Source organism: Oreochromis niloticus, linkage group LG17, assembly GCF_001858045.2.
Source record: "Oreochromis niloticus isolate F11D_XX linkage group LG17, O_niloticus_UMD_NMBU, whole genome shotgun sequence".
NCBI lineage: Eukaryota > Metazoa > Chordata > Actinopteri > Cichliformes > Cichlidae > Oreochromis > Oreochromis niloticus.
The window spans coordinates 12,649,638-12,673,560 of NC_031981.2; the positions used below are offsets into that span (position 1 = coordinate 12,649,638).

At 41.9% G+C, this 23,923-nt stretch overlaps 1 protein-coding gene across 2 annotated transcripts in view; it reads left to right on the forward strand.

Annotated features, from left to right (window-relative positions):
* The window catches only part of hgfa (hepatocyte growth factor a), a 55,962-nt gene that overhangs the window by 26,213 nt on the left and 5,826 nt on the right, over positions 1–23,923 (forward strand). The window contains exons 5-11 of one of the 2 annotated variants that reach the window (XM_013271175.2): positions 16,393–16,535; positions 16,701–16,821; positions 16,987–17,105; positions 20,197–20,368; positions 20,494–20,645; positions 21,508–21,601; positions 22,702–22,841. In XM_013271175.2, coding sequence (XP_013126629.1) covers positions 16,393–16,535; positions 16,701–16,821; positions 16,987–17,105; positions 20,197–20,368; positions 20,494–20,645; positions 21,508–21,601; positions 22,702–22,841 — 941 coding nt within the window. The remainder of the gene's footprint in view (positions 1–16,392; positions 16,536–16,700; positions 16,822–16,986; positions 17,106–20,196; positions 20,369–20,493; positions 20,646–21,507; positions 21,602–22,701; positions 22,842–23,923) is intronic. The other variant, XM_013271176.2, reaches the window with a different exon arrangement.

Below are 23,923 nucleotides of genomic sequence, written 5' to 3' on the forward strand. Positions count from 1 at the left end.
TGCCAAGTATTATGTTTCCTCTAAGATATTGCAGTTCTGCTAAGTAATTACATTTTTGCTAAGTTCTTATGCTTCTGCAAAGTTATTACAATTTTTTGCAAAGGTTTTACAACTTCTGCAACTTTTCAGCTTTTTCAGCTAGTTTCAGCTGACAGCTTCAGCTTTACAGCATCCACACTGCATTTTCGCAGGAAATGCAAATTTCTCTAGTTATTATTATTCTCCATCTTCCGCCTAAATTTCGGCACGTATCACGCCCCGCAGTTTTGAGAAAAGCTTCATATATGTTACCTCATTTTGTGCGGCTGGATCTGGAATGGTGTGCTATGACTTTTGGTGTTTATGACTATTATAGTTTTTAAAATATTAATATTTTAGTGAAAATTTTCCCGCGCTCCTCTGCCAAACAGTTTTGACAATAGGGGTACATATGTTACATCATTTTGTGCGGCTGGAGCTGGGCTAGTATGGTGTGACTTTTGGTGTTCATAACTTTTATAGTTTTTGAAATATTTAGATTTTAGTGCAAATTTAGGCCAATTTCTAGGCTCCTGAGAAAGATTCTGCTTTTGGCACCATAGAAACAGACTTCATTTGTGGTGGGTTGGCTCTCTCTAGTGGTATACCGGGAGTAGTACGGCCTAAAGGGTGCCATGCTTGGTGAAAACTACATATCCCACAATTCATAGCATGCCTCTACCGAGTCAAACAATGGCGGACACCACTTCGTTTTATATGTCTTTTATTCGTGTTTCTAGGTCACAAAATACACTTTTAAGATATTTTCAGGCGAGAATGTAGGTGTGTAAACTTCAAATATCTGCTCGTTTTATCAAGACATCCCATATTAGCGACAATTCTTTTAAGTGTTGCTGATAGCCGGCTAGCTAGCTAGCGCCGCTAGCTTAGCTAGCTAGCGCCCCTTCGTGAAAAACCACCCAGGCTTGGCTGATAGTGAGGTGGCTAAAATTTGTTTAATCGCCCGATCGCTCGGCAAGGGTCTGTGTCTTAGCTGGACTTATTTTTCGTTTATATGGGCCGATGATGCTGGTCGATGTGGAAAAAATAACTGAGTTGTTTGGTGGTGGAGCTACAACAGAGGGCAGCTATCCACCGGTGTGTGACAGAAAGGACATGCCGCGAACGAGACATACAAGGCGGTGAGGCTACCGCCGATCGTCCGGTGTTTGCTAACGCGGAGGTCAATCATGGATCAGGGAAAGCGAAGGCAGGAGCGTGAGGTGAACTGAATTTCAGGTAAGAAGTTATGACCTGCACTCTATTTGGGTCAGATATAAACCGAGTTTAGGTGTAGTTTATTTAGCAACAGTTCTCTTACGTGTTGCTGATAGCCGGCTGGCTAGCTAGCTAGCGCCGCTAGCTTAGCTAGCTAGCGCGGCTAGCGACCCTTCGTGAAAAACCACCCAGGCTTGGCTGATAGTGAGGTGGCTAAAATTTGTTTAATCGCCCGATCGCTCAGCAAGGGTCTGTGTCTTAGCTGGACTTATTTTTCGTTTATATGGGCCGATGATGCTGGTCGATGTGGAAAAAATAACTGAGTTGTTTGGTGGTGGAGCTACAACAGAGGGCAGCTATCCACCGGTGTGTGACAGAAAGGACATGCCGCCAACGAGACATACGAGGCCGGGCAGGCGATTGCTAACGCGGTGGTCAATCATGGATCAGGGAAAGCGAAGGCAGGAGCGTGAGGTGAACTGAATTTCAGGTAAGAAGTTATGAACTGCACTCTATTTCGGTCAGATATAAACCGAGTTTAGGTGTAGTTTATTTTCGTTGTGCTGACTTTTTCAATCACTTACAATAACTCGTACTGCGTTCTAGCTAGCACGACAGAGTTTCTATACAGCTGTGTGCGCATGGTGAACTTTATGACAGCCTCCCCTGTCATTCTCTCGCCTGTTGAAACTTCAGTCATGAAACTGATCAATGATCGGCGTTTCTCTCTTGTTTGTTTATCGCGCAAAACAACAGCAGCACCTTTAAGCTTGATCAGCTGTTGTTAGAATTCATTTGCTTTTAATTTCTGGTATCAGCTGATGTTTGCTGGAGCTACAGCTGTAAAAACGGCAGATGTCCTTACTGAATCATCAGAGCTGAACTGGTGATGGAGAAACAGGTTTACCCTTTAGGTGACATGAATAAGTTGAAGGGAAGTTATGAACTACTTTTGAGAGACAAATACAGGGAGTGCAGAATTATTAGGCAAGTTGTATTTTTGAGGAATAATTTTATTATTGAACAACAACCATGTTCTCAATGAACCCAAAAAACTCATTAATACCAAAGCTGAATGTTTTTGGAAGTAGTTTTTAGTTTTAGCTATTTTAGGGGGATATCTGTGTGTGCAGGTGACTATTACTGTGCATAATTATTAGGCAACTTAACAAAAAACAAATATATACCCATTTCAATTATTTATTTTTACCAGTGAAACCAATATAACATCTCCACATTCACAAATATACATTTCTGACATTCAAAAACAAAACCAAAACAAATCAGCGACCAATATAGCCACCTTTCTTTGCAAGGACACTCAAAAGCCTGCCATCCATGGATTCTGTCAGTGTTTTGATCTGTTCACCATCAACATTGCGTGCAGCAGCAACCACAGCCTCCCAGACACTGTTCAGAGAGGTGTATTGTTTTCCCTCCTTGTAAATCTCACATTTGATGATGGACCACAGGTTCTCAATGGGGTTCAGATCAGGTGAACAAGGAGGCCATGTCATTAGTTTTTCTTCTTTTATACCCTTTCTTGCCAGCCACGCTGTGGAGTACTTGGACGCGTGTGATGGAGCATTGTCCTGCATGAAAATCATGTTTTTCTTGAAGGATGCAGACTTCTTCCTGTACCACTGCTTGAAGAAGGTGTCTTCCAGAAACTGGCAGTAGGACTGGGAGTTGAGCTTGACTCCATCCTCAACCCGAAAAGGCCCCACAAGCTCATCTTTGATGATACCAGCCCAAACCAGTACTCCACCTCCACCTTGCTGGCGTCTGAGTCGGACTGGAGCTCTCTGCCCTTTACCAATCCAGCCACGGGCCCATCCATCTGGCCCATCAAGACTCACTCTCATTTCATCAGTCCATAAAACCTTAGAAAAATCAGTCTTGAGATATTTCTTGGCCCAGTCTTGACGTTTCAGCTTGTGTGTCTTGTTCAGTGGTGGTCGTCTTTCAGCCTTTCTTACCTTGGCCATGTCTCTGAGTATTGCACACCTTGTGCTTTTGGGCACTCCAGTGATGTTGCAGCTCTGAAATATGGCCAAACTGGTGGCAAGTGGCATCTTGGCAGCTGCACGCTTGACTTTTCTCAGTTCATGGGCAGTTATTTTGCGCCTTGGTTTTTCCACACGCTTCTTGCGACCCTGTTGACTATTTTGAATGAAACGCTTGATTGTTCGATGATCACGCTTCAGAAGCTTTGCAATTTTAAGACTGCTGCATCCCTCTGCAAGATATCTCACTATTTTTGACTTTTCTGAGCCTGTCAAGTCCTTCTTTTGACCCATTTTGCCAAAGGAAAGGAAGTTGCCTAATAATTATGCACACCTGATATAGGGTGTTGATGTCATTAGACCACACCCCTTCTCATTACAGAGATGCACATCACCTAATATGCTTAATTGGTAGTAGGCTTTCGAGCCTATACAGCTTGGAGTAAGACAACATGCATGAAGAGGATGATGTGGACAAAATACTCATTTGCCTAATAATTCTGCACTCCCTGTAAACACCAAGCTCCTTTTTTTGTGTAGCTGACAGCTGGTAACTGTGCAGGGGCGGATCTAGCAAAGCTTTTGCCAGGGGGCCAGGTAGGGCATTAACAGAGAAAGGTGGACATAAAGATATACTTTTCTTTCTTACTGTCATATAAAATATTTAGCTTTTATTAAATGCTTATCCAAATCTTACAACCAAAGTTTGTATAATAATACACAAGATTGGCTGTAGACCATTGTTCATCATTCAGAACAGTGTGTAAAAATAACAAAAAACAAAAAGTGAATGCAAAAGTGCATATATATTTATTTTATGTGTTTGATGTGTGTGTCGGGGCGTGGTCTGCAGTGCCGCTGCAGGGGAGGTGGACCCACGGGTGTAAAGTCTGTGCTCTCTTGGCTGTTTTTTGGGTGTGTGTTGGGCTATGAGTTGAAAAGCTACAGCTGCCTGTGTGGGTACACCAACCATGTGTGAAAAGTGGTCCATAACATAATGCTTCAAAGCGTGTTCATGCAAACATTGTTGGGTCTGCCGTGGTACAATGGGACTTCTGCTCATGAACCTGTGTACACAGCGTCTGCAAATTGGGGCTGTACAAAGTCACTTCATCTTTACCCAAAACTGTAAGCTGTCATCTGTGAGGCGCGAGCGGTGTTTGTTTTTATCATAATTCATGGTGGAGAATGGCTGCTCTGCTGAGTTTTGCTCTCTGTAGCTGTATGAATGGCAAACTACACTGATTACCAGCGGCATAGGCACACATAAAATTTCTTCTGAAATTTTCCCTTTCTAGTTATTATGTGTGCCTATGAAAGAGGCACACATATTACTATTCGTCGGATTTATTATTATTATTATTATTCTTCAGTTTCCGCCTGAAATTTTGCAGCGAAACTCGCCCCGCAGTTTTGAGACAAGCTTCATATATGTTACCTCATTTTGTGCGGCTGGATCAGGAATGGTGTGCTATGACTTTTGGTGTTTATAACTATTATAGTTTTTTAAATATTAATATTTTAGTGAAAATTTTCCCGCGCTTCTCTGCCAAACAGTTTTGAAAATAGGGTTACATATGTTAGATCATTTTGTGCGGCTGGAGCTGGACTAGTATGGTATACACTTTTGGTGTTTATGACTTTTATAGTTTTTGAAATATTTAGATTTTAGTGCAAATTTAGGCCAATTTCCATAGAAACAGACTTTATTTGTGGTGGGTTGGCTCTCTCTAGTGGTATACCGGGAGTAGTACGGCTGAAAATCTGTATGCTTGTTACAAAACTCCATATCCCATAATTCATAGCACCCCTCTGCCGAGTTAAACAATGGCGGACACCACTTCGTTTTATATGTCTTTTATTCGTGTTTCTAGGTCACAAAATACACTTTTAAGATATTTTCAGGCGAGAATGTAGGTGTGTAAACTTCAAATATCTGCTCGTTTTATCAAGACATCCCATATTAGCGACAATTCTCTTAAGTGTTGCTGATAGCCGGCTAGCTAGCTAGCGCCGCTAGCTTAGCTAGCTAGCGCCCCTTCGTGAAAAACCACCCAGGCTTGGCTGATAGTGAGGTGGCTAAAATTTGTTTAATCGCCTGATCGCTCGGCAAGGGTCTGTGTCTTAGCTGGACTTATTTTTCGTTTATATGGGCCGATGATGCTGGTCGATGTGGAAAAAATAACTGAGTTGTTTGGTGGTGGAGCTACAACAGAGGGCAGCTATCCACCGGTGTGTGACAGAAAGGACATGCCGCGAACGAGACATACAAGGCGGTGAGGCTACCGCCGATCGTCCGGTGTTTGCTAACGCGGAGATCAATCGTGGATCAGGGAAAGCGAAGGCAGGAGCGTGAGGTGAACTGAATTTCAGGTAAGAAGTTATGACCTGCACTCTATTTGGGTCAGATATAAACCGAGTTTAGGTGTAGTTTATTTAGCAACAGTTCTCTTACGTGTTGCTGATAGCCGGCTGGCTAGCTAGCTAGCGCCGCTAGCTTAGCTAGCTAGCGCGGCTAGCGACCCTTCGTGAAAAACCACCCAGGCTTGGCTGATAGTGAGGTGGCTAAAATGTGTTTAATCGCCCGATCGCTCGGCAAGGGTCTGTGTCTTAGCTGGACTTATTTTTCGTTTATATGGGCCGATGATGCTGGTCGATGTGGAAAAAATAACTGAGTTGTTTGGTGGTGGAGCTACAACAGAGGGCAGCTATCCACCGGTGTGTGACAGAAAGGACATGCCGCCAACGAGACATACGAGGCCGGGCAGGCGATTGCTAACGCGGTGGTCAATCATGGATCAGGGAAAGCGAAGGCAGGAGCGTGAGGTGAACTGAATTTCAGGTAAGAAGTTTTGAACTGCACTCTATTTCGGTCAGATATAAACCGAGTTTAGGTGTAGTTTATTTTCGTTGTGCTGACTTTTTCAATCACGTACAATAACTCGTACTGCGTTCTAGCTAGCACGACGGAGTTTCTATACAGCTGTGTGCGCATGTTGAACTTTATGACAGCCTCCCCTGTCGAAACTTCAGTCATGAAACTGATCAATGATCGGCGTTTCTCTCTTGTTTGTTTATCGCGCAAAACAACAGCAGCACGTTTAAGCTTGATCAGCTGTTGTTAGAATTCATTTGCTTTTAATTTCTGGTATCAGCTGATGTTTGCTGGAGCTACAGCTGTAAAAACGGCAGATGTCCTTACTGAATCATCAGAGCTGAACTGGTGATGGAGAAACAGGTTTACTCTTTAGGTGACATGAATAAGTTGAAGGGAAGTTATGAACTATTTTTGAGAGACAAATACAGGGAGTGCAGAATTATTAGGCAAGTTGTATTTTTGAGGAATAATTTTATTATTGAACAACAACCATGTTCTAAATGAACCCAAAAAACTCATTAATATCAAAGCTGAAAGTTTTTGGAAGTAGTTTTTAGTTTTAGCTATTTTAGGGGGATATCTGTGTGTGCAGGTGACTATTACTGTGCATAATTATTAGGCAACTTAACAAAAAACAAATATATACCCATTTCAATTATTCATTTTTACCAGTGAAACCAATATAACATCTCCACATTCACAAATATACATTTCTGACATTCAAAAACAAAACCAAAGCAAATCAGCGACCAATATAGCCACCTTTCTTTGCAAGGACACTCAAAAGCCTGCCATCCATGGATTCTGTCAGTGTTTTGATCTGTTCACCATCAACATTGCATGCAGCAGCAACCACAGCCTCCCAGACACTGTTCAGAGAGGTGTATTGTTTTCCCTCCTTGTAAATCTCACATTTGATGATGGACCACAGGTTCTCAATGGGTTCAGATCAGGTGAACAAGGAGGCCATGTCATTAGTTTTTCTTCTTTTATACCCTTTCTTGCCAGCCACGCTGTGGAGTACTTGGACGCGTGTGATGGAGCATTGTCCTGCATGAAATCATGTTTTTCTTGAAGGATGCAGACTTCTTCCTGTACCACTGCTTGAAGAAGGTGTCTTCCAGAAACTGGCAGTAGCACTGTGAGTTGAGCTTGACTCCATCCTCAACCCGAAAAGGCCCCACAAGCTCATCTTTGATGATACCAGCCCAAACCAGTACTCCACCTCCACCTTGCTGGCATCTGAGTGGGACTGGAGCTCTCTGCCCTTTACCAATCCAGCCACGGGCCCATCCATCTGGCCCATCAAGACTCACTCTCATTTCATCAGTCCATAAAACCTTAGAAAAATCAGTCTTGAGATATTTCTTGGCCCAGTCTTGACGTTTCAGCTTGTGTGTCTTGTTCAGTGGTGGTCGTCTTTCAGCCTTTCTTACCTTGGCCATGTCTCTGAGTATTGCACACCTTGTGCTTTTGGGCACTCCAGTGATGTTGCAGCTCTGAAATATGGCCAAACTGGTGGCAAGTGGCATCTTGGCAGCTGCACGCTTGACTTTTCTCAGTTCATGGGCAGTTATTTTGCGCCTTGGTTTTTCCACACGCTTCTTGCGACCCTGTTGACTATTTTGAATGAAACGCTTGATTGTTCGATGATCACGCTTCAGAAGCTTTGCAATTTTAAGACTGCTGCATCCCTCTGCAAGATATCTCACTATTTTTGACTTTTCTAAGCCTGTCAAGTCCTTCTTTTGACCCATTTTGCCAAAGGAAAGGAAGTTGCCTAATAATTATGCACACCTGATATAGGGTGTTGATGTCATTAGACCACACCCCTTCTCATTACAGAGATGCACATCACCTAATATGCTTAATTGGTAGTAGGCTTTCGAGCCTATACAGCTTGGAGTAAGACAACATGCATGAAGAGGATGATGTGGACAAAATACTCATTTGCCTAATAATTCTGCACTCCCTGTAAACACCAAGCTCCTTTTTTTGTGTAGCTGACAGCTGGTAACTGTGCAGGGGCGGATCTAGCAAAGCTTTTGCCAGGGGGCCAGGTAGGGCATTAACAGAGAAAGGTGGACATAAAGATATACTTTTCTTTCTTACTCTCATATAAAATATTTAGCTTTTATTAAATGCTTATCCGAATCTTACAACCAAAGTTTGTATAATAATACACAAGGTTGGCTGTAGACCATTGTTCATCATTCAGAACACTATGTAAAAATAACAAAAAACAAAAAGTGAATGCAAAAGTGCATATATATATTTATTTTATGTGTTTGATGTGTGTGTCGGGGCGTGGTCTGCAGTGCCGCTGCAGGGGAGGTGGACCCACGGGTGTAAAGTCTGTGCTCTCTTGGCTGTTTTTTGGGTGTGTGTTGGGCTATGAGTTGAAAAGCTACAGCTGCCTGTGTGGGTACACCAACCATGTGTGAAAAGTGGTCCATAACACAATGCTTCAAAGCGTGTTCATGCAAACATTGTTGGGTCTGCCGTGGTACAATGGGACTTCTGCTCATGAACCTGTGTGCACAGCGTCTGCAAATCGGGGCTGTACAAAGTCACTTCATCTTTACCCAAAACTGTAAGCTGTCATCTGTGAGGCGCGAGCGGTGTTTGTTTTTATCATAATTCATGGTGGAGAATGGCTGCTCTGCTGAGTTTTGCTCTCTGTAGCTGTATGAATGGCAAACTACACTGATTACCAGCGGCATAGGCACACATAAATTTCTTCTGAATTTTCCCTTTCTAGTTATTATTATTATTCTCCAGTTTCCGCCTGAAATTTTGCAGCGAATCTCGCCTCGCAGTTTTGAGACAAGCTTCATATATGTTACCTCATTTTGTGCGGCCGGATCTGGAATGGTGTGCTATGACTTTTGGTGTTTATGAATTTTATAGTTTTTTAAATATTAATATTTTAGTGAAAATTTTCCCGCGCTCCTCTGCCAAACAGTTTTGACATTAGGGTTACATATGTTAGATCATTTTGTGCGGCTGGAGCTGGACTATTATGTTATGACTTTTGGTGTTTATAACTTTTATAGTTTTTTAAATATTAATATTTTAGTGCAAATTTAGGCCAATTCATCTTTTGGCGCCAAATAAACAGACTTCATTTGTGGTGTCTTGGCTCTCTCTAGTGGTATGCCGGGAGTGGTACAGCCTGTGTACCCTTATTTGGATTACCGTAATGATGACAATTTCAACGGTGCGCACAGCGTCGCTGCTTTCAGGAGCCCTTGGAATTTTTAAGGTTGCGCAAATCATTCAAAAGTTACGGTAATGCTTGGTGGAAAACTCAATATCCCACAATTCATAGCACGCCTCTACAGAGTGAACAATGGCGGCCACCACTTCGTTTTATATGTCTTTTATTCGTGTTTCTAGGTCACAAAATAAGCTTTTAAGATATTTTCAGGCGAGAATGTAGGTGTGTAAACTTCAAATATCTGCTTGTTTTATCAAGACATCCCATATTTAGCGACAGTGCTCTGACTACGTCGGTCCTGCCTGACAGCTAGCCGGCTACCTAGCTGGCTACCTAGCTAGCTGCCGCACTTGGCTGCAAATGGATAGCGAGGGGACTCTCTCTGTCGTTTCACCTCCCTGGTCTCTCGCAAATGCTCGCATAGAATCGCAGTTACAGCTGGATGTGGAAAAAATAACTGAGTTGTTTGGTGGTGGAGCTACAACAGAGGGCAGCTACCCACCGGTGTGTGACAGAAAGGACATGCCGCCAACGAGACATATGAGGCCGGGCAGGCGATTGCTAACGCGGTGGTCAATCATGGATCAGGGAAAGCGAAGGCAGGAGCGTGAGGTGAACTGAATTTCAGGTAAGAAGTTATGAACTGCACTCTATTTGGGTCAGATATAAACCGAGTTTAGGTGTAGTTTATTTAGCAGCAGTTCTCTTATGTGTTGCTGATAGCCGGCTAGCTAGCTAGCGCCGCTAGCATAGTTAGCTCGCGCCGCTAGCAACCCTTCGTGAAAAAGCACCCAGGCTTGGCTTATATTGAGGCGGGTGAAACTCGTGTCAGCACCCGGTCGCTCTCTATTTGGGTCAGATATAAACCGAGTTTAGGTGTAGTTTATTTAGCAGCAGTTCTCTTATGTGTTGCTGATAGCCGGCTAGCTAGCTAGCGCCGCTAGCATAGTTAGCTCGCGCCGCTAGCAACCCTTCGTGAAAAAGCACCCAGGCTTGGCTTATATTGAGGCGGGTGAAACTCGTGTCAGCACCCGGTCGCTCTCTATTTGGGTCAGATATAAACCGAGTTTAGGTGTAATTTATTTTCGTTGACCTTTTACAATCGTAATGCCACGGGAGTTTATATACAGCTGTGTGCGTACTAAGTTACTGACGTTGGACTTTATTTTATTCATTAGGGTTAGTTCATAGAGTTGCCGTGCCGTACAAACGGAATCGTCCCACATTCAGAGAAAACATTATGATTTATTCTGTCGTTACGAAGCCTCCCCTGTCATTCTCTCGCGTGTTGAAACGTCAATCATGAAACTGATCAATGATCGGCTGTTCGCTCTTATTTATCGCGCTAAACAACAGCAGCACGTTTAAGCTTGATCAGCTGTTGTTAGAATTCTTTTGATTTTAATTTCTAGTATCAGCTGATGTTTGCTGGAGCATGAAGATGAAATCAGGAGATGTCCTTACTGAATCATCAGAGCTGAACTGGTGATGGAGAAACAGGTTTACACTTTAGGTGACATGAATGAGTTGAAGGGAAGTTATGAGTTTTTAAAACGTCTTGATGCATTCTCAGTCATCCAGGAAAGTAAATCTCCAAAAGTTGAATCTGTTCATCTGGACGTAGCGTTGCGTAACGCTACGTCCAGATGAACAGATTCAACTTTTGGAGAAGTTATGAGTTGTTTCTGAGAGACAAAGACCAAGCTCCTTTTTTGTGTAGCTGACAGCTGGTAACTGTGCAGGGGCGGATCTAGCAAAGCTTTTAAGGGGGGGAGCTAGGGCATTAACAGAGAAAGGTGGACACAAAGATATACTTTTCTTTCTTACTCTCATATAAAATATTTAGCTTTTATTAAATAGTTATCTGAATCTCACAACCAAAGTTTGTATAATAATACACAGGATTGGCTGTAGACCATTGTTCATAATTCAGAACACTGTGTAAAAATAACAAAAAACAAAAAGTGAATGCATGTGTGAAAAGTGGTCTATAATGTAATGCTTCAAAGTGTGTTCATGCAAACATTGTCGGGTCTGCCGTGGTACAATGGGACTTCTGCTCATGAACCTGTGTGCACAGCGTCTGCAAATCGGCGCTGTACAAAGTAACTTCATCTTTACACAAAACTGTAAGCTGTCATCTGTGAAGCGTGAGCGGTGTTTGTTTTTACCATAGTTCATGGTGGAGAATGGCTGCTCTTCTGAGTTTTGCTCTCTGTAGCCGTATGAATGGCAACTACAGTGATTAGCAGCGGCATAGGCACACATAAAATTTCTTCTGAAATTTTCGCTTTCTAGTTTTATTTATGCCTTTATTGGTGAGCAATCACAGATACAGAGAAGGAAATGCAAGGGTAAGCGAGCAGCGCAGCCCCATCTCGGACCAACCTGGTAACTCGTTATAAGCGTCATTTTGGCTTATGTGATTTAGGCTATAATTGGGATGCTCCAATTCTCTTTGCTTGACTTTTCTTTTACACAGGAAAGACAATCCCAAGTGCATTTTTCCATTCAGATCTTGTTCGAGGAAGAAGAGTTACTTGTGATGCCTTACTCAGCTGTACACTAGAGGTGGTTTTTTTAAGGAAGAGAACATGTTAATCATTCACTTCCCCTTACCAGATTCTTGTAGATTTGAAACAACAGGCTTCAAAGCTTGCGTCTCTAATCTCCATGCTTCCACCACCTTCCTGGATGCTCCTTCTCTGTGTCTGACACTGAACAGGCCTCGGCAGCTGATTTATTGATGTTCAGTTCATCCCCTTGCACCTCTGGGGTTAAGAGAAGGCGGAGGCTCAGAGACAGTTGAACGTTTATCCAGAGTTAAGTCAGATTTCTTTCAACACATGTAGCCACCTCCTCCCCGGTGGGGCTGTTTATTTTTCTTGGAGCACTCTAGACCATCAGGTGTATCCCCGAAGATGTTTTCTCCCAGGCACAGCAAGGCAAGATCAGTGAATTTGCAAAGATGGTTCTGTGCCAGGGCCTCATTAGTGGTGCTCGTTAGTTATAAGATATTTTAACTGCAGCTAAGGCGGCGGGGTGGGGGTGGGGGTAATAATAACTGTTTGAAGAAGTGCAGTGTGAAAAAAAGTAGAATGGAGGTAAAAATGAAAGAAAGAAGGTGCAAAGATTTATTGACTGAAGTCGTGTTCTGTCTGATGTCCAGCTGAGCTCACAAAGCCACAATATTACTGAGCAGTTATTCACATTAGGAATCCTTTGTCATTGTTTATTTGGCACATGGTCCCAGTCCCCTTCTCAGTTAGAAGGGGACTTCTACCGTTTTGACTTTCGGAGGGTCACAGGGAGCTTACTTAAGGGAGATTTAGTGCCACTGTGGGGTTACCTAACATGGGACTATCCCGCTGTGTGAGAATTACCACCATAATGAACCACGCACCATTTGAGTTTCAGGTAACTATTATTTTCATGCTTGACTGATCAGTGTGGGGCAGGGGTGATTTCTCAGGAGGTTCCCTTCCCGGAAAGGGACTTCCACCTGTTATCTATATTTAGTGTTTGAACCAAGGCTCAGAAAGAAATGTGCACTGATGTCCAGCCAAGCGTGGAGAATGAAATGGAATATTTCTCTTCGTATTAATAATATTAGATAATATTGCAATCATGTATCTGTACCCCTAGGGACTTTCTTTTGTTTTTCTACTAATTTTTCCAATGGGATGTCAGTGAGCGCTCTCAGCTACAGGCACACACACAGTTACAGCTTTGATTTATGATTTTCTTTAATGGAAAATATTTAGCATCTTGGTATTTTAAATTTAATCTTTCAAAACATAGGGGAAAAAAAGATCAGCACCACGCTTAGAACTGCACAGAGATAAATTATTCCAAGGAGGGAACTATTTTTCTATTTTCTAAAACATTTATTTAACAGTATGGATAAACAGTGTCAAATGTGGTAGCTAAAATTGTTAGCTAATCATTTGGCAGCTAAAATTGTTAGCTAATCATATGGAAACTGATAACACCAGTGAGTCTAGAAAATAGTCTTTGGCTGAAATGGATAAAGTATGCATTAGTAGTTGGCTAACAGTAGACCTATCCACAAAGTAGAAATTAATAGGCCTCAGTTAGCATGTTAAAAATTCTGTAATAGTGCTATTACAGAAAGACTGAACAAGTATGGCTAGCAGCTAAAATTGTTAGCTAATCATATGGAAACCGATGAAACCAGTGAATGTAAAAAAAGTGTTTGGCTGAAATGGATAAAGTATGCATTAGTAGTTGGCTAACAGTAGACCTATCCACAAAGTAGAAATTAATAGGCCTCAGTTAGCATGTTAAAAATTCTGTAATAGTGCTATTACAGAAAGACTGAACAAGTTTGGCTTGTTTGGAAGGGTTGCAAGGGAAAGCCTCTTCTTCTTTCTAAAAAGAACATGCCAGCACAGCTTTGGTTTTGCAAAGGGGCATCTGAACAAACAACTAGACTTCTGAAAAGGCATCCGTTGAACAGATAAGACCAAAAAGGAGACTTTGTCTAAAACGCACAGTGCCACGTTTGGCAAACTCAGCATATTAGCAACAAAACCTCATACCAGCTATCAAGCAGAATGGTGGTGATGATGGGGGCTCTTGAAGCCACAGCACCTAGGCACCTTGCAGTCAGTGACTCAACTATGAACTTCTCAGTATATCAAAGTATTCAAGAGTCAAATGTGAGACCATCTGTATGAAAGGTAATGCTTGTCTGAAACTGCAACAGGACAACAATCTAAAGCACAACAGCAAATCTACAACAGAATAGCTGAAAAAGAAAAAAAAAATCAAGGTGTTGCCATGGCCCAGTCAAAGTCCAGACCTCAACCTGATTGAAATGCTGTGGCGAGACCTTAAGAGAGCAGTACATAAACCGCAAACCTCAATGAAGTGAAGCAACACTGTAAAGAAGGGTGAGCCAAAATTCCTCCACAACAATGTGAGAGACTGATAAAGTTATACAGAGTTGTTGTTGCTGAAGGTGGTTCTACAAGCTACTTAATCGTGGAGTGTAGTTAGTTTTTCACAAGACTGCATAGTCTTGTGACTACATAGAGGCAGAGCCGGTGAAAGGTTTCTACAGCGCTTCCATAAAAAGAAAAAATGAAACCAGTGAGTTGTTTACCATAAAGATTGGAAACAGAAAAATACAGCTGTGCATGGTTGATTTGATTATTAATTAATGAGCAATACTGTAGGCGTAGATGTGCTGGTTCACAGATGTTGTCACATTTGGATAGCGTCAGGCCAAGCCAGAGTAAGCTGTAGCCATATTCAAAAGATGAGACTGAGTTCTCATACCCTCTCTGAAGTAGCAAATTTCTTTAATTTTATATCATTTCCTTTCGGCACAGAGTTTCCCGTTGCAACTTGCTTCCAGAAGTAATTATTTATGCACGAAGATAAATTGTGTCTTGGTCTGCTTGCTTTAATCTCCGACTGCTTTATTCTTCGGATGCTCTAGTACTAAATCACAACATTGTTCCACCAGGTGTGGGTATTGATAGACATTTTGCAGCAGTTACTTCAGGTCTAGATTTCATCTTGAGTGTTATCCCAAATCCAGCCAACATGTTTAGTCGTCCCTGAGAATGAAGCATGTGCGCATAGTGTCTGCCTGTGCTCCGCTGGGAACAGATTTTGGCAAGGAGATGAATAACTGGTCAACATCTGTTAGCACAACATCATTATGACTAACTTGCTCCCATGCTGGGTCCTTTTTACGGAGCTTCAGCAGATGCAGACTTTTCTTTCTTTTTGCAAAGTGAGCAACCTTGTAATTCCATTTATAAATTAAGGATATTGTATTATGATCGAGATACAGTCTATTGAGCTTTTGATTTACACCCAGCAGATGTGAGTTTTGGCCCGTGGAAACTGCTGCTTTGGAGGGGAACAAGTGTTTTTGTTTTAGTTTGGGCTACATGCATAAGTGAGAACTTGGTGTATGGGCTGTTATATTTTGACACATGTAGGTAAAACTATTCGCTTTAATGGTCCTCCCTTTCATTCTCCTTTGCACTCTGTTTCTCTTGACTAAGTCGGATGCCTGCGATTTCTTCCACCTCTGGGCTGACTGATGTTGTACATTATTAGAGAAATCTTGCATAAGCCTCTGGGCACAAAGGGGAAAGCAGAGCAGACTCCCTTAAGAGTCATTGCCTGAGGTAGTTTTCAGACAAGCTGCTAAAGGGAGGGTGGCCTCTGCGTCTTTTTCCTGAACTTTTTTTAAATAGTTCCTGCAAGTTGTTTCTTACATCATCAGTTAAACAATGAACTCAAGCCCTTTTGCTCACTCCATTAAGCTTTTTGTGTGTGCTGTAGTCAGTCTCTTCACTTGTTTCTTTTCACTTTTTCTTCTGCCTTGCTTCAATGTCTCCCTGGGTGGGAGGGGGGATAGTGGTCGGCATGTATCAGGGAGTTGCTGACATACCGGCTTTTGGTCGTCTTGCCACGAAAGAAGACAAATTTCCCACACTGTCCATTTAGTATGGGAATCCCCGTAAAGTACAGACCATTTGCTTGGACGGTCCAGGTTCTGTTTCATAAAGTCTTGTTCACTACGTGGAGCCGTTGACAAAGAGGGATTAGGTTTAAACATGTTCAAAGGGCTGCCAGCAAAAGACCTGCATGGGATGCTCCAAGTGGTGCATAACGGTGTTCTGTGCTATTGGAGATTGCTGTGCTGTGACAGTCTCGCTGCTTCATACTTGAAGGAGGGGAGATGTGGTTGGAGTCAGTAAGGCGATTGTGCAAAAGGTGCAAATCTGGCAAAAGGAGGCATATTGATGCCTTATTTGCATAAGATTGTTGCGAGAGGATGTAAAATGTAACCGAGTCTTGCTATCGTATTTCACAGAGCGGAGGCATACACCGTAATGTAAATGCCTTTTGAAATTATTTGGGTTGTTACTGAGAGCACAAGCATGCAGGTGTGGTACTGTAAACAAAACCAGAGCAGCCAAGTGTGCAAGTACTCCCAGAAATGTATTTATACAGCTTACAGTATCAGGTAACACTTTCAGTTATGTGTGTCTACACCCCTGTAGGTTTTATCCAGATAGGTACCCGACGCAAGACCTGAGGGACAACTTCTGTCGGAATCCTAACAACGATCCCGGTGGTCCGTGGTGCTACACCACAGATCCCAATGTACGAGCTGAGGAGTGTGGCATACCACAGTGTTCAGAAGGTGAGACCCGTGAAGTATTAGCACTAGAAAAAAAGATTTAAACAAATAAAACCAAAGGCGATTCATACGTTGTGTGGTTTATTTTTTTCCAAAAGACACGATTCCTTTTCAATTTCCTTGATAGGCAAAAAAACATTTTGATAACTCTTGCTTCTTTGTTGACAGATGTCTGCATGACATGTAACGGGGAGGATTACCGGGGCAAAATGGACCATACAGAGAGTGGCAAAGAGTGCCAGAGATGGGACTCGGCAAGGCCTCACAAACACCCTTTCCAGCCCAAGAAGTAAGCTGCAGATCACATAGTAATCTTTCTCACAGATAACAACAGCACACACCCATGACACAGGCTTAAAAAATGACGCTAATACTCAAAAGAGGTAGATCTCATGATTTGTTATGGCTTACTTAAATCCCCCTTCTTTTTTTAACATTCTCTGTCTCTTTTCAGGTATCGGGACAAAGATTTAAAGGACAACTACTGTAGGAACCCGAATAACCGCCTCCGTCCTTGGTGTTACACCATGGATCCCAAAACTCCATGGGAGTACTGTAACATCACTGTGTGTGGTAAGAGACTGTGCACTGTATATACTCCAAATCTGAGGCTAGGGCTTTGAGGACAAAGTCTTCAAACAAACTGAGAGCAACAAATTATTGTTTTACTCAGATTTATGACTTTATATTGGTTCAAAATGCATTACCCTTGCAGCATTTATTCGTCACACATGTAAGAATGTATTACAGGATTCAGAAGTGAACATATGATTGAGCAAGCTTTGGTTTTTGGATTTGGTTTTTACCACAAGCAAGTTGTTTAAATGTGCAACAGGGAATTGATACATACAGGTTTTGGTGGCTTTGGAGCAGTTGTGGTCAACTGAGCTAAAAAAAAAAGGTCCCCTTCTCCCCAGCAAAGTTTCAGAAGACTTTTGTTTATCCGGATGGTGTTTTCATGTGGGCGTTTGCTCCAAGTCATTCTACCTCAGCAAGGGACATTAAATAGGTTGTTTGCAAGAGGGCAGTTATAACTTCACAAAGCCTGAAGTGTTTTACTGAAGCCATTTAGGGCTATAAAGTGGAGGACTACAATAGAGGCTTTTATGCCAAAATACCGCACATTGCAATCGGAAAGTCTAAAAGTTGTTTCAGTGGTGTGAACATTGATTGCAAAATGATGCAATTTTATAGAGAAATTAAAGAAAAGACCTGAAATAATGAACAAAGAGCAAAACAGTTGCATATGCTTCCTTACAGGGCATGTTGGGTAAAGGGATGATTTGTTGAACAAGAGAATGATGGATGTGAATTATATTGTGTGGCCATAAAAGTAACACTTTTTTGGTGGGTTCTCGTTTTGATGCCTTAACTTTCACATTACGGCTGTTGCCATCTGCCATGATTACCCACAGCTAACCAAGATTAGACAAGAGATCATAGTTTTACGCTAGCAAAGCGCATTCGTATGAGTGCATCTGACAGATACAGTAGTATCTTTGTTCTTGGTGGTAAATACAATATACTTAGAACAGACTTCTTGTAGTCTTTTAGTACAAGTAAGCACACTCCAAAACATATTTGTTGTCAGATATTTGCATAAAGATTATGTTAAAAAAAAAAAAAAGGTCTTCCCAAACACAGTTAAACTCTAGCAGACAGATAGAAGTGTAGCTGGCACCTGTTTGTGGCTCACATCGGCCAAGCCCTTTGTAATGCATAACCTTGAGCCTTTATACAATTTAAACAGATGAGCAGCACGGTGGAATCGTTGCCTCACAGCAAGAAGGTCCTTCCACCATCAGGCCGGGGTCTTTCTGTGTGGAGTTTGCATGTTTTTCTCATGTTTGCATGGTCTTCTCTCCGGGTACTCTGGCTTCCTGCCCCAGTCCAACGACATGCAGTTAGTGGGGTTAGGTTAATTAGTAACTCTAAATAGCCCATAGGTGAATGTGAGTGCAAATGGTTGTCTGTCTCTATGTGTTAGCCCTGCAGCGCTGGCGACCTGTCCAGGGTGTACACTGCCTCTTGCCCTAAGACAGGTGGGACAGCCACCGCCCCATCCCCCCGGTGAGCCAAAGAGAATGGATGGATGAATGGAGTTATATTAAAAAATGGCCCATATATTTGTCACAAAGGGGAAAATTATATAAATAAAGTTGTTTTTTTTTGTTTGCTTTACACCAAGCAGTAAACATGAAGTTAAGCATTTTAACATGTATGCCTATGACTGATTCATTTTTGGACCCAGGAATTGCAGTTTTTGGCATCTTTGCGTTGCCTCCAGAAGTTGGCTCTTGGATCTAAAATGTTAAACAGTGAGCTGGTAGAGATATTTGCTTTGACAGTTCCTATTGATTCCAGATTTGCACTAAGGAAACCCTTCTGTTAAAGGGTCATTCACTGATCAAAAATGACTGTCCTTGAAGATGCAGAAGGTGGAAATCTGAGTGATACTCGGTATGAATGTGCATTTTATCACAGACAGGTATAGCTGACTGGGTTGTGCAGATGAACCATTTGCCCAAAGGCTTCTCCAGGGGCCTGGGTTATAGTCCACGCTGGGCCCTTTATTGCATGTTGTTCCGCCCGCTCTCTCTCCCTATAAAAAAAAATATAAAATTCAGTAATTAAAGTATGTGTGTGTTATTCACTTTTGTATTGTGAATGTTAGTTAAACTTTTTTTTTTAAAGTTTTGTCCCATATGGGGACAAGTATATATAACATGTTGCCTTTATATATAATTGAAAAGACAGAGGGAAAAGGAAATCAGTGGAAACCAAAAAAGATGTTGCAACATTGGAGAATTTGCATTGAAATATTCCCATATGCACACCCACAACCTCACAGAGCATCTCTCTTTGTCTCTGTCAGACACATACACGCATTGACTTCACGGTACAGGTTGTGATTTACGGCGAGCATCTGCATTTGTCCAGATGTGTGTATCCCTCAATGCCTGCCCTTAGAAAGATAAAAACCACTGACCTGTACTACACTGTGCACACAGATACTGGCATGCATTACATCAAGCCAAAGAATCCTTTTCCACCCGCCTTCTCGTTTCAACCTCAAAACATTCCCTCGCCTCCTCCATCTTCTCCCATCCCATTTGTCAAAGGCTAAAGAAACAAAGACAGAAATCTGGAAATTGCTCACTGTGTAGTGCTACCCCTGCACTGCTATGCGGAACACCAGAATTCCATCTAAAGATGTTTGGAATAGTTTGCCAGTGGATAATATCGACCAAGTCAGACTGGGTTTGTTGCCATTTTCTTTAGTTGGCCTGCAATAGAGAAATTCACAAGAATCCTAATTTCAGTGTTTAATTTTGAAGCAAAGGTATAAATAAGATCAGGCTTCGAGCTCTGTGACTTGTTCTGTCAGCAAGTTAACCAACTTCTCATTGTTGTGGATGTCCATACGTGAAAGAATGTCTGGCACCACTGGTATGAACACACAGTAAGTTTCTATTACTATACAAGAAGGGGGAAGGGCTACTGTTTTTGATCATCTGCCTCTAGGTTAAACATGACACATTCTTGTAGGGATTAATATTCCCCTCCTTCTCTTCCTCCCTCATTCCTGACTACAGTTTGCTTTTTCAGTGACTTTCTCTTTTTTTGCATGCTTCCACCTTACAATGACATTTATCTGTTTCAGGTTCAGACCCCAGCGAGGACTCTGATGTTGAAGTAACAACTTCCTGTGCCCAGGGCAAGGGCACAGACTACCGAGGCACAATGAATGTCACCCCGGAGGGTGTGACATGTCAGCGCTGGGACTCCCAGTTCCCGCATAGCCACTCCTTTCTTCCGCAGAACTACAAATGCAAGTGAGTAATGGTTGCTTCATAGCTGCTGACAGCATGGATTCACTTCTCTCAGGAATGTCAAGAGGAGTACGTGAGAGTGTTTTGTGCATTCAACACCATCATCAGCATCATCATTTAAATTGTAGTTTGTGTGTGTGTTATAGAGACCTCAGAGAGAATTACTGTCGTAATCCTGATGGTGCAGATTACCCATGGTGCTTCACTACAAACCCTAATCAGAGGATAGCCAATTGCACCCACATCCCGAGATGTGGTGCAGAGGCTACACAAAAAGCAGGTAAATTCAATGAGAATTTATCTCTGAGAAGTAGCTCAGTGTTTTGAGGAATGCAGTTATTTGCTTTGTTTAAAAAGGGAGTAACAGCAAGAATAACCTCTCATGTTTATTTAGTTTTTAAAAAAAAAATGTATTGTAAAAACAACCTAGAGTCTTGTCACTGTTGAGTAAAGGTTATGGCTCAAAGCCAGGTTCATTTGACATAAAGCCAAAATCAGCTTTGTTAATTCTCCTTTTTTATATCAGTTTAAAGAAATACATGATAAAGTTTTTATATTAGCAAAAGTGTCAATCTTTTCTTCTGAAATTACTAGAATCTTTTAAAAGTAAATAACAAAGTACATTCAATCAATTGCTAAGGAATTTCGTGTCGAATTCCAAACTACAGATGTTTAAAAAGAGATGTCATGCTTTTGTAAAGTACAAGAATACTGCTCTCATAAGACTGAGCCACTTGGCAACGGGCTGCCCAACGAATTCCATTTCATGCAAGAACAACAACACCAGACTTTGGCAATAGCTGCTCGTTGTCGTTTCCCATGTTTCTCTGCTTTGCATTTTGTAGACCACACGTCTCAAAGCAGCCAGTCAGTTTGCGACTAAAGATCCTTCTCTGATTCTATTTAAGACCAGAAATAATGAGATTTGGGAGACACCATTTACACAGAGGCCCATAATATTAAATGGTCCAAACCACAAAGACAAGCATAGACTCAAATTCTTTCTTTGTCTCTGCAAGTACATGAATTTGTGTTTGTGAGTATTCCAACTACATGAAGAGGTGTTAAACGAGCTGCTGGGCTCACTAATCCTTGGCGCTTTAACAAGGTCATCTGAATAATGTTATCCCGTTCTATCTCAGAGTGTTATGAAGAGAATGGAGAGACGTATCGGGGCACTTTATCCATAACTCGATCAGGGATTCCCTGTGCAGACTGGTCACATCACATAAACAGGTAATGAAATAATTTTTTCTGCAAAGACTTTTGCTGCATTGCTGTTGCTGGCTCCCAGTGCAACTTCAGCCGTACTGAGCAACCCTGCAACTGTTTCCTAGAGAGATTGACATTCTTTTCAGCTCACTTGATGAGTGCTTGTTGACAACTTAGCTCCCATTGCCTTGTGAAAATCCCTTTCAAATGAATGAGGCTAAGCACTGAAAACAAACAGCAAGAGGAAATCAGGGGTTCCACAGGGGTCAATACCGGGTCCAATTATTATTCATCTAGCTGACGAGAGGAAACCCGAGGGTGCTCTCAGAGTGACCCATACTGGGGGAAAGACTGCCCGCTCCAAGGCCGTTACTTCACGCTGAAGTCAGCCTGTTGGAATTACTTAATTTACAGGAATTTTAAAAGCCAAAATGGCACAGACAGATGGACATGTTCCAGAGCCGACCCTTGACCCCAGGAAGTGCTTTCTTAGGAAAGTAGATCAAAGCCAATCAGCTCCCTCCCGTAGAATGCAGCCAGCGAGTCTACTCTGTTCAAGGCTGAGGGTCATACTAGGAAACATGCTCAGAGCTACAACTTGTTTAACATTCTCCTGGGAAGTAGAATTGTCTTCACCCCCTAACAAATTATCGGTTGATTAGAATCATTTTTGTGTGCGCGTGTCTGAACTCTTACCAAGTAACTGTTTTTTTTACGGATATCGTGGATGGCTTAGATGACACACGATTAGTAAATTCCTACAAATCAGAAGCACAACTGCATCATTCCATAGAGGATGTGGCTCCTGCTGGTCTGAACCCTGCTGAATGCTTAGACCGCATACTTTCAAACTCCCATGAGCACTCTTCACAAAACTCTGCGTTTCCTTCTACAGGCTAAGCAGCAAATGTTGAGGATTCATTGCATTATAGGAAAGCCAGAGTCAGAATTTTCTAGGCATTCCACAGTTACTTTTGTGTGTATGTAATATATGTGCCTGACAGCATATGTGCAACTCCATGTACACATGTGCACACCTTTATGAGATATGACCCAGTGTTAGTTTTTGGCTTTCTGCAAAATAACACATGGGATATGATAATCTGTATTTGTGTGTTTTACAGTGGGGATTCTCACTCTACGGTGTCCCATGTAGGGCTGGAGAAGAACTACTGCAGGAACCCAGATCGCGACAGACACGGCCCCTGGTGTTACACCAGTCCAAATAACCGCTTGGCCTGGGATTACTGTAAACTAAAACACTGTGAGTTCCTTAAATAAACATTTACCCTATGTAAGTTTCGGTAAGTAGATAATATCTGTGTTTACCCAAGTAGAATGACAATGAAATATATCTGTGTATATGTGTATGTAAATGTGTAGTCAGTGCCAATATCTGATAAGCTTTGATTATGCATGCTTCAGAGCCAAAGACCAACAAGACCACAAACTCATCCATACTAATACTAAATACTCACACATACTAAACAAGTGTGATATAACTGTTGACTTTCCAGAACAGATGGATGTTTATTATATCATCCAGTGGTTTGGAGGCCACAGCTTTGAAGCCACAAATATTTAATTTTGCCATAGTCATTTTGGGCTTTTTGATGTTGGATGTGATGATATTTGGATGAGAAGGGAGACCTGCAGAGCTGCCAGCTAACACTAGCTTGGTTTGTAAGGCGCATCTGTAATTCACTATATTAAATAAGATGCTATCATTTGGCTAATGACAACGAGCTTAAAGTAAAAAACTATGTACCCGAGTGACTTTTACTGCAGCCAAACCCAAACAAAGCAAAACAGCATCATTTGTAGCAGCCAACCCCTTCATAATGCTTACATTTAAGTCATAAATTCAATGTTTATAACTTAGGTAATATATAAAAAGAAACACCACCAGACAGTCAGTGTAAGAGTTAGCTATTAGCCATCAAATCATTTTCATTCTTTGCTGTAAACGTGTTTCTTTCTGCTTAAATGTTGGGCATTTAACATGGGAGTGTATGCATGCACAGTGTAATAGATGGACCACTTTTGAAACCTCAAGATGAGTGATTACCATCTTGGTTATAAAAAAGATGTGATTAGAAAGGGTGGGGCTGACTTAAACCACAAGCTTATTGGCTAAAAATTTTTAGCTAATGACTTTCTGTACTGGGTTCATTTGTCATACCCAGAAGCTACATCCATGTTTTGTACCCTCTTTGGACTTTGCAGATTGATTGGCTTTCTGAACCTGTCTTAAGTGGCCATTAGAGCAACTGCACTACCTTCTTTTAATAGCTTTAAAGGCTGCCTATGAGTGATGTCTCTATTTAACTTTGTGCTAAGCTAACC